The 15,873-nt window shown below is 48.4% G+C and overlaps 4 protein-coding genes across 4 annotated transcripts; 2 read left to right on the top strand and 2 right to left on the bottom strand.

Moving 5' to 3' along the window:
- Nucleotides 1-1,408: 1,408 nt before the first annotated feature.
- On the bottom strand, nucleotides 1,409-5,346 carry EV420DRAFT_1538876 (DUF1212-domain-containing protein). Its single transcript, XM_060473026.1, has 11 exons — nucleotides 5,235-5,346; nucleotides 5,114-5,183; nucleotides 4,878-5,022; nucleotides 3,975-4,825; nucleotides 3,225-3,921; nucleotides 2,928-3,169; nucleotides 2,768-2,873; nucleotides 2,395-2,706; nucleotides 2,246-2,340; nucleotides 2,119-2,188; nucleotides 1,409-2,070 (listed from the first exon to the last, which is right to left on the bottom strand). The coding sequence occupies exons 3-11, from the start codon at nucleotides 5,016-5,018 to the stop codon at nucleotides 1,843-1,845; spliced, it is 2,742 nt and encodes a 913-aa protein (XP_060331425.1). The 5' UTR covers nucleotides 5,019-5,022; nucleotides 5,114-5,183; nucleotides 5,235-5,346; the 3' UTR covers nucleotides 1,409-1,842.
- Nucleotides 5,347-5,921: 575 nt separating this feature from the next.
- EV420DRAFT_1479214 (uncharacterized protein) lies at nucleotides 5,922-7,125 on the top strand (the record flags this gene model as incomplete). Its single annotated transcript, XM_060469551.1, has 7 exons — nucleotides 5,922-6,030; nucleotides 6,075-6,112; nucleotides 6,265-6,336; nucleotides 6,373-6,404; nucleotides 6,474-6,564; nucleotides 6,631-6,757; nucleotides 6,899-7,125. 7 exons carry the CDS (start codon nucleotides 5,922-5,924, stop codon nucleotides 7,123-7,125), a joined length of 696 nt encoding a protein of 231 aa, XP_060331426.1.
- A 3,559-nt stretch (nucleotides 7,126-10,684) lies between these two features.
- EV420DRAFT_1642185 (uncharacterized protein) lies at nucleotides 10,685-11,561 on the bottom strand (the record flags this gene model as incomplete). Its single annotated transcript, XM_060477325.1, has 3 exons — nucleotides 10,685-11,111; nucleotides 11,169-11,353; nucleotides 11,403-11,561. The coding sequence occupies 3 exons, from the start codon at nucleotides 11,559-11,561 to the stop codon at nucleotides 10,685-10,687; spliced, it is 771 nt and encodes a 256-aa protein (XP_060331427.1).
- Nucleotides 11,562-13,460: 1,899 nt separating this feature from the next.
- EV420DRAFT_1538885 (uncharacterized protein) lies at nucleotides 13,461-15,530 on the top strand. The gene is made up of 6 exons (XM_060473027.1): nucleotides 13,461-14,243; nucleotides 14,297-14,320; nucleotides 14,367-14,735; nucleotides 14,788-14,930; nucleotides 14,981-15,200; nucleotides 15,252-15,530. The coding sequence occupies exons 1-6, from the start codon at nucleotides 13,486-13,488 to the stop codon at nucleotides 15,352-15,354; spliced, it is 1,617 nt and encodes a 538-aa protein (XP_060331428.1). The 5' UTR covers nucleotides 13,461-13,485; the 3' UTR covers nucleotides 15,355-15,530.
- The last annotated feature ends 343 nt before the right edge of the window (nucleotides 15,531-15,873 follow it).

Below are 15,873 nucleotides of genomic sequence, written 5' to 3' on the forward strand. Positions count from 1 at the left end.
TCAACCCTTTTCAGCTCCGCATTTTGCTTCAGGCTCAATTGAAACCCAGCCGTTCTCACAAGGAAGAACGGATACCCTAATGCCGGATAACATAAGATAGAAGACACCATTTGGACTATTTCCACATTGCAGCCTGATGATCTGACGACTTACCCCTTGGAAGAAGGATCTAGATTCTACAGGATTCTACTCTGTTTTCCCCCTTCACATAGCAACACTGAGAAGCTCACTCGCTGAAGCCTTTGTCAAATTCCGATGTAGTAACATGAACAGAAAAGTTCGCGCTTTGCACACATCGTCCGACTCGGGATCGGTTGTCTGCAAACGATCTCATCAGGCTTCTGTATCTTTTCCCCCGGCTTCGTAGGGAGGACAATTTCATATGGTGCGAGTATTCAACTACCGGCCTAGCAGCGAACAGATCGGGGAGGCTCTTGGAATTATACAGCCGCTAGCGCAACGATAATAAGATTTCATTGTTCAGCTTCTATCTTTATACTTATCAGAGAAGTAATACGAGTTAACTGTTTCTCTTCTGGCTCACTTATCCTTTCATTAACTGGAGTGCGCCTGAGCTATATTCGCGTACCTATGAGGGAGGTGTTAGGTGCATACTAACTATATATCGGTTGATTACTGGACGCAAATATCCGGATCCTTCGGGTGTTCGAATTCTCTGCTGCTGCTGCTGCGCTGCTTAATATTTTGATTCTATGACTAGCGTCTAAGTATAAGTCTTCCAGGCACCCAATAATGCGGATTGAAGCTCGAATTCTCAGTCCATAAGGGACAGGTTAGTTAAGTTCATGTAGTTGCGGACCTCGAACGATCTTGTTTGCATAACACTGAACAGAAAGAATAACAGAAAGTCGGGCAAACCGCAAAATGTCAATTTAGCCGTGCCAAAGACTGGTGTCGGACCGGACGCCGGGACCGAAAGTCAAGATCAGTTTCTATTTTGAATTCTCTCTGGAGGCTGCCGCAAGTCCTCTCCTGTAGTGGTCAATGTGAGCCCGCGCGCACTCGTAGCACATTCAATTGCAGCGTGATATCTTTCACAATTTAGCATTATCCCCACAACCTTCAGGAAACCGTAAAACCTAAAAATATTCCTGAATTTTTAAAATTTCTATCTGATGGAAGCAAACCTCCATTGGATGAGATCAAATGCGATTATGGCACAGCTGCTGCAGAAAAATATGACAGATGCACTGCTATCACTGCCATAGACAAGCAGGTGATACATCAGAATGTAAAGAAACAATGTCGCTTGGATCCATTGCAACTGAGACTTTGTGATCCGACCGTCACCCTATTAAAAAAACGTACTCTGTTCATCCCCCCCCCCCCCCTCAAATTTTAGGGCACTTATATCTGGAAAGTCCCACATGTGTCGGAACGCCGAGAACAGTGATCATCACGGTCGCTTTATTGTCACTACTAGCAGGGCAACGGTCTCGTTCTCGTTCTCGTTGTGTCCGCTTTTACGGAGAGAACTTTGCAGTGGTTGGTTACAGCGTTGACCGATGAGCGGGTAGGCGAGAAAAATTTGGCTGACTTTGTTACAGTGTCACTTCTACCTAGTCTATGCACTGGAAAGTGTCCGGTGGTAGTAGTACTTTCTATAGATATGGTGGTTATACATTGTAGTACAGAGGGAACTTGAAATATGAATACAGAGATTTTCTAAGATACGAATCGTGTGTCAGTAAGTATGAGTGTACGTCTAAGTTATTGATGTGTTATATAAGTCCAAGATGTCAGTGTCGATGGATAAGTAGGTACAAATGTTAGCCACAGGAACCAGAGGAAAGCGAGTGCATGAGACGACAAAGCAAGAGATCAAAGACTGAATACCGCACCGCCCCTTCGGCGACTTTGAATGGGGTGCACGACGAACAGCGCCAGGCCTAGTCCGACCGTCAGCCCAATCGCCACCGAAATAATCTGGAGCGCGGTCTGGAAACCAGATAGGTAGGAGGTGGAGGATCCGGACGATTGCTCTGACACGAAGGTCAAGAGACCACCGTTTCCGAAACCAGACGGAACTTGGAAAAGGATACCAGCAATCTAGACATGGATGAATGATAACGTTCACGAAAGGATGCAGGAACGAACCATAATCACGAAGGCATTTCCCGAGAAGAAACGTCCGTACAAGTTGGCCACGAATCCGACAGCGAATGCACTGTCATCAGAGCGCGTAAGTACATAGACCGGTTAATTTGAGAAGAGATATGCTCACCCAACTGCTGCGCTTATGTCGCCCTGATTGACAAACTTGGTAGATGTAAAATGGTTGGACACCCATCCAACGGATGCAATCACAACAGCAAGGAACTACACGGATGTCAACGTTAGCGGCGTAGAGTCATCCAGAAAGCAAACTCATACCATTTCTCTCCGATTCCACGGCATGTAGTTCCTCAAGCACAAACCCGACGCAAACATCGGCACAATCAAGAAATACCAGTACCCACTCGGCGTACGCTGCCACCACGGGCCCTCAGGATCGTGGCTCAGCGCGCACTTGTAGTCAGTGACACCGACAACAGAATGGCTAGTGATCTTCTCGTATGCCTCTGCTCCTATCGACAACCCGAACCCGAGGAACAAAGAGTAAATCACCGCGTAAAACATCCGCACCGATCCAGCAACGAGGTTGCGCGACATAAGCTCTAGCGAGCCGCATAGAACAATGAAACCCTAGAAACCATGTTTAATCTTTGTAAGGGGGGAGATAAGGATGTCAAAATCTAGCACTCACGGGAAGGATAAGTACTACGGAGCCGGAGGCTATCGCCGAGTAGCAAAGCTTCTGTGAGGCTGCCATACCCGCAGCAATGAAACTGAAAAGCATCGATACCGTGATTCTATCCCATTCATCAGTCATTTGGGATAAGGGAGGTCAGGGCTGTAAAACTGACTCAAAAACGTTGGAATATAGCTCGTTCCGGACACTCAGGAGCTGGATCCCAACGAGGAGCATGCCGAGTGGAAATACGGCAACAGAATCGATAAAGCTCCCTCCAAAACTGACGATGGAGATCGACGAGGAGCACATCCCGCCAAAGAGCATGAGCTGCCACCACGGATAAATCTGCTTCTTGCGCATGAGATTCGTAAGCTGGCCGGAAGCATCGCTAACGGCAAGGTCGTCGTGGATGACCTACAAAGACAACGTAAGAAAACGGAGAAGAGCACGATCTAGAAAGAGCACCGACCTTCCAGTACAGCTCATATGCGTCGCGGAGTTTGTCTAGGTCTAACCCGCTACCCTGCTTAATAAACTTGATGGAACTTGTACCGGTGGATGAGTCGTCGAAGCTGATGAGCATTACGTCCGGGAGGTACATGCACGACACCTCTAGATCGAGCACTCGTCCGGTGGCCTGGATTTGACTCTGCAGGCGATGAGTCGGAGCGGCGAACATCATCATCGCGCGCGCGAGCTTGAGGATGAATTCCTGGCGCTGCATGATCTCCGCGACGTGCCGAGTGATGTAGATCTCGCGGGCTTTGCGTTTCCTGCGGCGCTTCTCCTTGTCGCGGTCTCCAGCTGAGAAATAGTCGTCCTCTCCCTCGGTAGTTGGGGTCGTCACAGGGGTCTGGGCGGGTGTCCGTCCAAAGTTCTTCACTGGACTCGGGAAGTCCTTGAGCATCCCAGACCATTTATTCTTCAGAGACGAGGTAGAGGGCATCTTTTCATGGGTCTTGTCATGATGATGAGTTTCGGTAAGTGTAGTGAGCGTTTCGTTCGAAGGACTGTTGGCAAATGAAGGTGAAAAAGAGGAGAAATGCTCGAGATTCTCTGATTTCGGCCGAAAGGGAAGCATCTCGATACTGCGCCGCTGTGAACCGGCTTTGTCTTTGTCATGGTGCTGCTGCTTTACAGTTGGGAGCTTGCTCTCCAGGGAATACCTAATAAGTGGTTACGTTAGAGCTAAGGACAGTTCCAGAGGAGTAGAACAGACCTAGACAAATGATAACCGGGGCGCTTGACATCCGGTTGAATCTGGCTTGCCGTAGGAGCTGCGGGGCCAGCAATGTTTCCAGTACTGGCAATCAGCGAACCCAAGACGCCTCCGCCAGGACGAGGCTTCGGGCGGCTTCCAAAAGAAAAAGAGGTCACAGAAGACATCGACGCTGCACGTTTCAAGAGAAATTCCTTCTCCTTCGGAGAAGACGGCCTTGAAGCAAGAGAGATAGAAGAATCGCTGCCCATCCGGGCCGCCTCGGATGACCATGGTCTCTCTGGATGCTCCGATATAGGCGTCGCTGCTCCAGATAATAGACCTTCTGGTTGATTATAAAGGGTCAAGAGGGCAGAAAGAACACCTCCACCTGCACCAGTCAGACGTGGATTCTTTGGGGCTGCATCGCGTTCTGCATCGGTATCTTTACGCTCAGTGCTCCGTTCCCTGCTCTTGCTCTTCTGCCGGGACTTTAGATTGAGGAAAAGATTACGACCACGGCCCCGAGCACGTGTGTGGGCGCGAACGATGTTAGCTGCCTCGCGGTAGTCTTTGTCTACAGGCCCAGGAAGGCCGGAGCTCTCGTCCTTGTCAATGAAAGTCCCGGGAACGTCATGGTAGTTGACCTTTGCAGTTGTCGGGGAGATATCAGAAGGCGTGGTGGTGGTAGAAAAATTTCTGGTATGAGCAGCCTCACGCTGATAAGGTGTCATCCCGGTGTCCACGGGGGGAAGATTCTGGGGTCGGGGTGGAAAATAATGGATCCGTGGTACAGGCGGCGGTCGGTCCTCAACTCGCGACTCGGAGCGGTGTCGCTCAAGAGCGTGGGTAAGATGCTCAAAGGCGTCGGGCTATTTGTCAATGTTATCAGTCACTGAAAGTACACTGTTCGACGCGACTCACGTCCCGAGCATGCTCATCGAGAGCATGGGTCTCTCCCTTGTCGCGGTTATCCGACCATTGCACCTTCCTAGGAGTTTTCTGGCCTGAGGGACCTGCAGCGCCACGACCATTGTCCTTCATGGCCTTATCCTTGTTGGCCATGATACTAACGGGCGTACGAGATCCATTAGTGCCAGCCACATTGGACATGGAGAGAGAGAAGAAAGGGAAGGGGGGAAACAAGATCGCGGACTCACCAATGCTGCCGTCTGGCTCGTTATATTTATTACCGTAGTAATTTATTGAAGGAAAAAAATAGATCGAAATCTACCATGCGTCGATCAGTTGCCGGTAACATTCAGGAGATCCGAGACCTACCCTGCAAATTACACACGCGAGACTATCTCAGAGTCCCGTAAGATGGATATGTGTTGCCTTCAAGCCGTCCGAAGAGTTCTAGTAAAGGATACGGTGAGGTGGCGGTCGATGGCCGCAGTAAAGGACCACTCGACAAATTTATTTCAACGGCCCCCAGGCTCCAGCACTGGTTTGGAGCCGCAGACATGCCGACGTCTGATAGGCCCGGCCGTTCCGGATAAATCCGGAGCCTGTACTACGTCGAGCCATCTCGCCGTCTGATTCGCAGCGCGATTTGGACGCTTCTTCTCCTTCAAACTCGAAAAAATAACATTAAAATTACGGAAACCTTCTGGTCGCACGGCGTCGCGTATGTATAACCCTCTGACCTGGATAAAATAACCGATGTATTGCCCTTGTTGGTCCTATCGTTCTTGTTGGCCGCTGGTCATAGTACTAATCAGCCCCACGGAGTCTTTGGCAGGCGGCTCGTAAACTCCACCTTCATCATCTTCGCGTCGGTTCTACCTTGACAACGGTAAACAAACAAAGCCCAGCTTCTCGCTCGCCCATTTTCTGCCAAGTTCAAGATAAGAATTACGTGCGAAAAAAAGAAGACCGCTTATCGGTCCCAGAAATAATACGCTTTGTCATAGAGACCACGGCCCTTGTTGGACGGGTATAGACTTTGCCTAGACATATGTATCGATGTCCCCCAACCGTTTGCGAAGACGAGCCAAGTGGAAGGAAGCTAAGAATGGGTTACCGCCCAATACCCGCCTTGATCACCGGATAATCGCGCCCGGGATTGGCGGTAGTAAGCGCCCTCCGACACTCAAAAATAAGCAATTCTATAAATAGACCTCGTCGGGATAACCGTTTATGATCGTGTCCGCTCCGTTAGTTATTCAGTATCGGGAGTAGTATGGAGTAATGTTCTCCTTTCCTATTACTTAGCATGGCAGTTTTACACGATGTAGGTACAAGGACGTACAAATCTCTAAAATGAATTCTCATGCGTAGTTGGTACCGATTGCGCATTTTTTCACAGTATCACAGCATTAATCACACGGGAAACGGCTATGACCCGCAGTTGGACGCGTCAACATGGACGGACTTATTAGTGAGTGTTTTATCTTGTACCCTATCTCGTAAAAAGAGGGTACCGACCGTGAGACAGTCCAGAGAGGAGTAAGTTCTGTGGAATATAGATGAGGGCACAGTGCAAGAATAAACGGCACACCGTACCTGTTTTCTCAGCACTATCAACTCATCATCAAACGCCGCACGAACAACCGGATTACGGGTGTACTTACTCGTAAGTAGTGCCGCGAAAGACGATAGTGTCTCGGTACGCATGATAAGTCCGCCACCATAAAAGTAAACATTGACCGGCGTCTGGTGCTAACCCCATTAGTTCGACGATTTGCGTTCGTACCTTTGCGCATTGAGTGAGGAGAAATTCCCTTCGGTCGACGCCGACCGAGAACAAGGTCTCGAAGCAGGCAAGGTCGTTTCCCAGTCTCAGGATACTCCAAGAAGTGGTGAGCGGGTGCTTACCCGCAGTATAAGCAACGAAAAGATTGGTAGTGTTTCAGCGAGTCTCGAAGGCGACGTCGACTAGGTAGGAAGCTGAGAGGACAACGAGTTGGTAAGGTCGAACTCGAAGAACGTCAACTACACAGCGGCTGCTAATTCGAACGCATGTATCGCGAACCCGGCGGTGTGGGGTATTGGACCCGCCCGAGCAGTAGTAGCTGCAATTTCAGAGCCTAAGATCTTCGTTAATCAGTTGGCATGTTCCTGCTCCCGCGTTGATCTGGACCGCATGGAGGTAGCGACCTTCGTGTACCAAATGGGATATAATGGAATGGAAGCGGGTGAAGTCGCGACGGTTCGACAAGAATCATAGTGGCACGGAATTCAACTGTCTCTGTAGGTTTAGATTCGGTGGGGTCGTGTCGTAGGAATAGTCGGTACGGGTGTCTCTCCCAGGCATAACATCTGTTTCTGATCATCTACAAGTCCAACCATAAGGCCGTAAATTTTGTGCAAAAATAAAATCCGTTAGTCCCGAGCCGTCGGATGTCGCTAGCCGTGGGTTATCATGGCGAGCCCCATCGTTGCTCCTTTAGCATAAGATTTCTCGTACGCACAGACAAACCTGAGGGTCATGGTCCTATCGAAAGGAAATATGCGATGGTCTCGGCCAGTCCGAATTATCGTGCTATGTGCCACTTCGAAGATCGACTACGGGCAGCGCAGGCATCCGGTCAGTGACCGCCTAGGAATCACCTAGTTATTTGTCTACATACGCGGACCACTCAGTCTACCGTGTCCCGATGAACGAGGAAAAGACTTCAGATACATGTTCAACAGGTGCCAAGTGCATGTCGATCTCGACGTTGTGGAGTAACTCAAAACATAGCCGTATATGTTCGTTCCTGCTCCTGTATCAATGTTAGCCGACCAAACGTGCACGTACGGGGGTACCGGAACTCCATCACTCACGACATGTCGATCCAAACTTCCCGCCGGGAACCATTGTGGAATGGAAGATATTTAGACACAATCGAGCCACGGCAATTAGAGGTATATTAGATCAAGATGAGCTGACGAGATCCATAGACGAGTTTTGGGGTGCTCTTCAGTACAATAGATAGGTGATCAAAATACGTTTAGAGTAATTGAGCCAAGAACAAGTGTTCTTCAGACATCGTAAGCGAGCCCAGCCTCAGCACGAGAACAAGCCAAGAGTTATATCCTTCCATTGCTCCGAAATACCCAGTCCGTAGGGCACTGCGCTCACTTGACCAGCTAGTGACAGGCCGCAACACGCCTAGGTGATCGCAGTTGTAGGTCCTAGCCTTCGAAGCCCGAGAATCGTCTACATAATTTGATTAAGAGAGTATCTTCTCTGCTGTCTGATTACATGTCAGACGTTCCGTTGAAGTCGCGGGCTACAGAGGGGGATTGGAAGGAAAGCAAACGAAGGTGCAACAAAAGTGAAGCCAAGAAAGGGCGGAGGCTGTTTTTCCCGAGTAGCCGGCTATTGCCGGAACAACCTCTTTCCTTACTTTCATCATCGCTATTGTCTTGTATTGCCTTTTCTTTGCGCCAAAGTGCCTCTTGTGTTCCCTCTTTCGCAGCGAGAATACGAAGTAACGAACATTGTTGAGCGTGTCGAAGTATAGCTCTCTGATTGGTGCCGCTGCCGGCGGTCTCGCTACCCGCCAAGACTTGGTCGTCACTCCCAAACTTCGCAGGCTCTGGTATCTCTCCGGTCATGGAATTTGTACACTGATATCGTCACGGGGAGATACTGGAGGGTTCTATGATCATTGTGCGTTATCAGTGATATTGCTCTAATTGAGATCCGACCTCTGTTTGCAGTTCAGGATCTGGTCTGAGCCTCGGTATTGCTTCGGGGCTGTTTGTGCTACGCCGGATGGAAGAGGATACGTTTAATTTCGGCATTGACGACAATCCGCCGAGCTTACCCTTTTCGTGAAGTATCCGACGATTGCTGTCTCGCGAGTCTCATGGCTTGGAAAAGCAAGTTCCGAAGACAACAGTGACGACAGCGATCAAGAGGACTATCCCAATACAAGCAAGTTGTCAAGGAGTAGTTCCTGGACAAAAATTCTCCCTGTCTATCGGCGGAGTACAAGGGAATTGCCTTGACGATGTTCCAGCTGAATTTCTCTGAATTTACCAGAAACCAATGCGGAAGTTCTAATTTGTTTAGGCATCCGTTGTCCGTTTGTAGGTGAGGACAGGAAATCGAGCAAGGAAAAGATTGTATATAACAACTTTACGGGTTGGGTCGGGTATGCTTATCATGGCGGAAGTCTCAAATAGTCTTTATGGATAACAGATGGTTGGTAACTGCAGGTATGGCATCTGCACATATACTCGGTTCTTCAATCTGATTCTTAGTTTGCAGAAACTGCGCCTACATACGCAATCTTGTGTATCAAACACTTCAAAAACTATTCAATCGACATCTCCGTATAGTACAATGTTTGAACGTCGACGTCCTATCAAACTTTATAACCAAAGTCCGTGATCATCGTAGTCAAAGGCCTATGTTCAAACTCAGGCTGCTCAAATTGTTGATGTGGTAGTTAACGGTATAAACGTGTCAGGTACAATCCTTGTCTCTCGTGGTACCATGCTCACCACCAGAAGTTCATACCGCACTTTACATTGATCCGAAAGTACCACATCTGTTCCACTTCGAGAATGCTCAATCGTATTAGCGCGTGAGTCTCGATATTGTCTCGGAATCCTTCTCCTGACTGTCTTCGATAGAATATCCTAACCGTGAAACGAAACATACGGTAAGGAAGCATAAGATACAAGACCGTATGGACAATCTGAGTTCTAGGTCGAATCATTTAACTCTGCTCTCGGAGGAACTCACATCTCGATCATACCCTCGAAATTCATATGCGCAGCAGCTTCTTGCATGGCAGATTGTATTCGCCGATGGAAATTAGATCAATGTCTATCGGCCTCGGAATTGTTTAAGAATCAACGCCCTCGAAACCTGCGATACTTCACAGACTGTCATTTTCTTTCGGTCATGGCACAGAGAGGAACAACGGGAGGCGTGCGTGGGTAAATGGAAAGGGCCTTCCATCAGCTCTTTCATCGTTAGTACCGCGCTCTGATAACGTTTCTGATGCGACAAGGTTAGCAGCATCGAGAAAGTCTTGCATTTATCCGGGTTGCCTGCCGAGAACTGTTGTTTCAGCTCCTCTTCCACTAGGAAATGTTCAAGGAACATCGGGAACTGGAATATAATGTGGTGCAGGCAGGAAGTGAGGAAATTCTCGACTCGGACGAAAGGCGTCATATTATGCCTTCGGCGAGGATACAGTAATTCTCCTGGGAATGAGTATGGCATCGGCGGCGATAATCCGGTAGCGGTGGTCTCAATACTGGCGGGATCCTTAATCTTGAATCACTAAGCGATGACGAAGATTGAATCGGCCAGGGGAGCAGACACCCGTGTGTAAGTATATGGACCAGGCTACGCCACAGGCTAACACCTCATCAGTTCGAGAAAAACAGATTGGTCACAAACCCGGACCCTTCAAGGAGTGCAGTTGAAACAAGCGCACTTTAGGTGAATGGTTTGCCATTTTCTTTAACGAATGTGCCCAATTAATTTTACTGACAGCCTTTTGACCCGATGTCACGAATCCACAGCTAGGAGAAGCGCTGCTACTAAAATGTTTAGAGTCGCTATCTGGCCGAAGAGTGCCCGAGTTTTATCCTTTGGTGTCATCGTTTCTCTCGATTGCGCTTTTCTTGGATGAGGTATCGGCTGTAAGTTTTGCTTTTCTTTCTCGAATTGCCTCAGGGTCATCTAATATTAACAAAGGGCCTTTTTACTAGATTGTACAGTCATGTTTATCTTCGGATAGAACCGGCTACATGGTAGGACTCGAAGAACGCATAGGCTACACTCTGTACGCCGCTTCTGACATCCTAATATCTCGGAACTCCTCCCTGAACTTGTTTTCCACCCCACTCTGGACTTGATTTTCTGACAGGGAGCCCCTACCCATTCGACTGCCGCCCAATGAGGCGTATGCCTCTTCTCGGACATGCTCCAGCAACAGCGCCGTCTCCCACCCTATCAATTTGGCATCTTCTATACTCACGACTGGATAGCGCGTCGCCAACGTGAGATACCCAGAGCGTAACCACGTTTCAACCGAATACTCTCTTGCCAAAATGATGCGCTCAGTGGCATCAATCGAGTACAGTATCTCAGTGATCTTCTCAACGGCATACTCCCGGACGCGCTTCATAGCCCACAGTTTTGATAGCTTTAACAACGAGACTAATTCTTCCTTGCTGAACGTCGGCGATCTGGGCGCCTCTCTGTATAACAGCGACGGTGTCAAGATGGAGATTGAGATATCAAACTGGACGACGTACAATGGATACAAGGCGCGGAGTAGCCTTCGGAAGTCCTGCTCCGTAATGGGAAGGACGATCGGGTTTTCTCTGCTCTGCCCTTCCGTCGCTGCTACCTGCCCTTGCGGGAGCGACAGCATGTCAGCGAAGACCTCGGATTGCGTTACGAAGTGGTACGTGGGGACTTTGAAGAATGCATTCTCTACCTTTTACCGAAGTTCAGTAATGGTCTGGTTCGATGGGGGTGGATCTTACCTGAAAGACTACGTTCTCCCAATAATGGTCAGGTTGGAGAGGAGCAACCGACGGCATATATTCCTGTGAAGCCTCCGATGAAATAGTCTCTTCTTCATAGTCACTTTCGTCTCCGGGAACATCAACTGCATATATGGCGGTGGATGATGAGAGGGACATCTTATATCTAACTTCCGCCTTACTTAGCGTCCTACTTATACCCTAGATCTTCCCTGCTTTATCACCTGCCCGTCCATGCCGCAACACGAATTCAATTCATCGGCACCGTCCGGAATGTGAACGGTATGAATGTGTTCTTCTTATCACATCGCTGGTATGACTAGCAATGCCCCGAGTTCGTCCTGGTGACTGTACGGTCGCCTTTTTCGCCATGGGTCAAGCATGTCCAGCAACCTTCGTGGGCGGCTAAAGAATCAATCACGATATAAGGTTCAGGAGGTTTCTGCATTCACGTAGGGCATAGGGTTTGTGCAATCGCATCCCCACGGGAGGCTACGTCCACTCCTTCTCCTAAATCTTCTACATTCACTATGAACGAAACGGAGTCCTTGAACCAAAGTATACCGTCGATTCATGATGAAGTTGTCGACTAGGAAAGTGTCCCGTTCCTAGTCAGTCCTCTTATCTGATAGGCGCTCTACTGGCGGTCTGACACCGTACTACTAAGGTTGGTTGAGAACTAGGGCTGAGCAAAAAAGTACCTCTTTTTTACAAAAATTGTTTTTTACTGTAATTTACACGTGAGCTCTTGGGACCAGATTTTCCTTGGTTAATTACAAAGTCACGTGTATAGCTAGAACACTGGGAGTAGCACCTATAGCAGCTCACAGGAGCCTATCTTGTGTCCATGAGCAAGATGTGAGCGTCAGAGAACTCTGGAACGAGAAATGTATACCTGGCTGCCACTTTCCGGCATGTCGCGCCGATCTCACGGCAGCGGGGAAAATATTTTCTGTCACCTGCCTAAGGTGTCACGTGATAAGTTATTTACATGTAAATTACCTGCAAGAAACTCCTCGCCGGAGTGCCGATGTAATTTACCTGTAGGAAAGTCCGGATGGAGTTTTTTGCGCAGCCCTATTGAGAACACGCTGTCCAGTGTTACGAGATATCATAAGTGCACATGTGATCTTTTTGTTATGAAATTGACATGATACGCCATTCAGAGAGCTATCTCTTTTGATAGAGGAGGCTTGATAGCATTGAAAGTTCTCGAACATTTGGAAGATCGTCAGATTCAGGAACATAGCCATCTCTGATCTGACGGTTGGGCCATAGGTTACAGAAGAGACATGGCATTTAACGACGAGATCATCTGGGGTAGATCCTGTAAGGTGGCTGACTGGATGATAACAGGGCATGGCGGTCTCATGACAGGGTGCGAATTGGGACCAGGGTACTCTGGGTCGACTACAGGCGCTGTATGATGGCGATCCCACCTATGGAGGGACCAGCCGATGTCGACGTGAGATACCGTCTTCCAACTTAGGGAGGAGGCTGAATACGATTCAAATGAGTTGTCGCATCCTGCGTCTCAGGCTTGTGGTGCTGTAGGACATCTGTACACGATAGTGATGGCGATTGATTGCGAGCAGTATTGGTTAACTGATGAGAACTCAGTCCGACGTGGTTCTCCAATAACGTTTTTTCTCGTCGTCCTCGCGTTGTCGTCGCGCCGTATCCCTTTCATTTTTCATCGAATCACTCTGGTATTCGGAAATGTTGTTTTACGAATACAAAGAATGCTTTTGTCGCTTTGCAATGGGCGAGACAAAGTATGTTATCGTCTTTCTGTTTCCTTGCCAGTGCCGGTATTGCCCGCATTCAGCTTGCTCTTCGGAATTTACTGGAGATACTGCTTGCATCCAAGTCTCCAGTCATTCTATTCCGTTGCGAAGTACTGGTCTGCGCTTGCAAAGTGCGGATAGTCCCACAGTCCATATTATCTCTCATGATAAGTACGGAAGAATACAAATTACAAGTTTCGATGTCGCGGCCCGATATAACCGGGAAAAGGAAAAAGCGGTGCTAATATGTTTGCTTTATTTAGACTCTCCCTTGCGTGTCTCTCCTTTCTCTCTTCATGAACGATTATGCACAACGGAACCACTACTCATCTACGACTACTCCTCGTTTTGGAAAAGGAAACACTGGGAAATTCAGACTAGCTCAGGAGACAACCTCTCACGCCGAAGATTACCAACCGAACGAAAGTATCAACAAACGGAAACAGGCGGTACCTCCAGTAATTTCTGCGGCCAATCGAGGAGGCAAACAGTATTTTCGTGGTGCAGGATCCAGCTTCAGAGGGGGAAGCTATAGGGGAGGTTTTCTTCGCCGCCAGTCTAGTGCCGGCGGATTTCCTCTAAGAGCAACTTCCAGCTCTTCATTTCATGCCACATCTCCGTGGAATGTCTTTAACACATTTCCTACCCGCATATATGCGCCTCAAACCTCATATTCTTCTTCAACCAATGCTAATGGTCAACCTTCGGGTACCCAGAACACCACCGAAGCCGTTGAAGTGCGTGCATCCAACAACACGATGGAACCACAGAGCAAGCGCCAGAAGCTCACTCATGAAGATGCTGCAGCTGTAGCAGCCTCAATCCCACATTCCCAGCCATCTGACGCGTCTTTGAAGTCTGAAGAGGCTGATATAGGTCTAGACGCGCCCCTGTCAGCAACGCCAACGATGTCTGGATCAAAATGGTATCACCCACTACCGCCAAACTGTCAGAAATCGAATCCCAACTGGTCGGCGAACCGGAAGCATTGGTTCAAGCAAGAGAGCAAATATCTGAGGTCTCGCGGCCTGAACATTCTGAGGAACTTTTTCAGGTATGTCAATGCCAGAGTTTTTGTCTGCTTACATGCTAATGTCTCATCGACAGAGATGATGGGATGGTAATCGACTGGTGAGATCTGCCGGACTTTGGTCGTTTGTTGCTGACGAGATTTTAGGTCGAGTCCAGTGCCAGTCTGGTCTGACACTCTCGAACCGGATCAGTCGTCTTCATCGTTTTCATACCCTCCTCCCATTACTTCTAAATCCAAGAAGCGTTGTAAAAAGTCAAAGGCCTCGAAACATACTTTGAACAGCATCACCTCCAGTGAACCCATCGTCCTACCTGGTCCTGCTCTCGCGCCTCCTTCGGACAACAATATTGACATAACCTCAGTTATACCCTCAGATGATGAGCCAGAAATTATCGTCATCGACGATGATGACGATTATACTGAGCCTGCTACACAACCACCTATAACGCAAACATTCGCTGACGTTGATCGACAAGCGACTATGGAATCTCATGCTTTACAATACTTGAAACAGTGAGCTGTCATGACCATTTATGCTTCCCTACCATTGCTAAACGTACTTCAGATATGTTTTAACATTTGATCACGATCGCTCGCTTCTCCGAGAAGCGTACACTGATCACGCTCTTTTCTCATACTCTATCGTGCGCGACAAGCCTCTGTCCATCTCCGAGGCTCACCTGTTTTCTGGATGCGAAACGTCATCAAGTAAATACCACACTTTTTTCTTCTTACTCCATACTCATTGATCTACCCAGATACGACTCTGAAAGTAGGGCCTGCTGATATCGTGGAAACTCTCAGTTCTTTTGGGAAGCACCAGTTCTTTCCACGACACGCTACACTGAATGTCGACTATGACCTCCTATACCTCGGGAACGACCAGATCCTACTGTCTGTACACGGCCAGGTCGTCGAGCCACGGTCAGACGGGGAGGACGTCAAGGTGGCTGTTGACCAGAGTTTCGTTCTATGCTCGTATGTACTGGTGTTGTTGCGATGACTTTCTGTTCTGATTTTTCTCAGCAGGGAGGATTCGGGACCATGGCCGTTGGTGGCTATCTCCCATCAGATGGTATTGCGTGACCAGGCTTGGGTCCCGGCGTCTCAGTTGAGACTGTCGTGGTTGTGATGGCTCGTGGGTATTGAGTATACATGACTGTACTAATTTGTGGATATGTATCACTAGGCTTGTTGTAGATGTAAGTAACAGCGCAACCGTGTGGAGCGTTTCGATCTTGGGTACCTGGTGCTCCGGCGCTCAACTCGAATGAAAGAGTTATCTTGATGGGATTTTTTATGTTTCGGGGTGCATCGTAAATCTCAAAACTATGCCTCATAGATCTCGCATGAGGAGATTATTTCCCGATCAGGTTCAGTGGCTGTAGCGTACAGTCAACGAGACGCAAGCCAGTTTTACTGGATCCAACAAGGAACGCTGCCTCTTCATTGAAATTAACGGTAACGTCAATGCGATTGAATGCTTTGCAAAAATTGTAATTCTTTTCTATTATAGCGCATACCGCAACTTGGGATGTTGATTGATCTATATCCTTGAGTTACAAGCGGCCGTAAGAATTACCACATCCCTGCCTCTTCTACTTCTCTTTGGATGCTTACCTTGTGAAGAGACTGTGCACCATCATTGTGA

This window comes from Desarmillaria tabescens (genome assembly GCF_030435595.1).
Source record: "Desarmillaria tabescens strain CCBAS 213 chromosome Unknown EV420scaffold_15, whole genome shotgun sequence".
Lineage (NCBI taxonomy): Eukaryota > Fungi > Basidiomycota > Agaricomycetes > Agaricales > Physalacriaceae > Desarmillaria > Desarmillaria tabescens.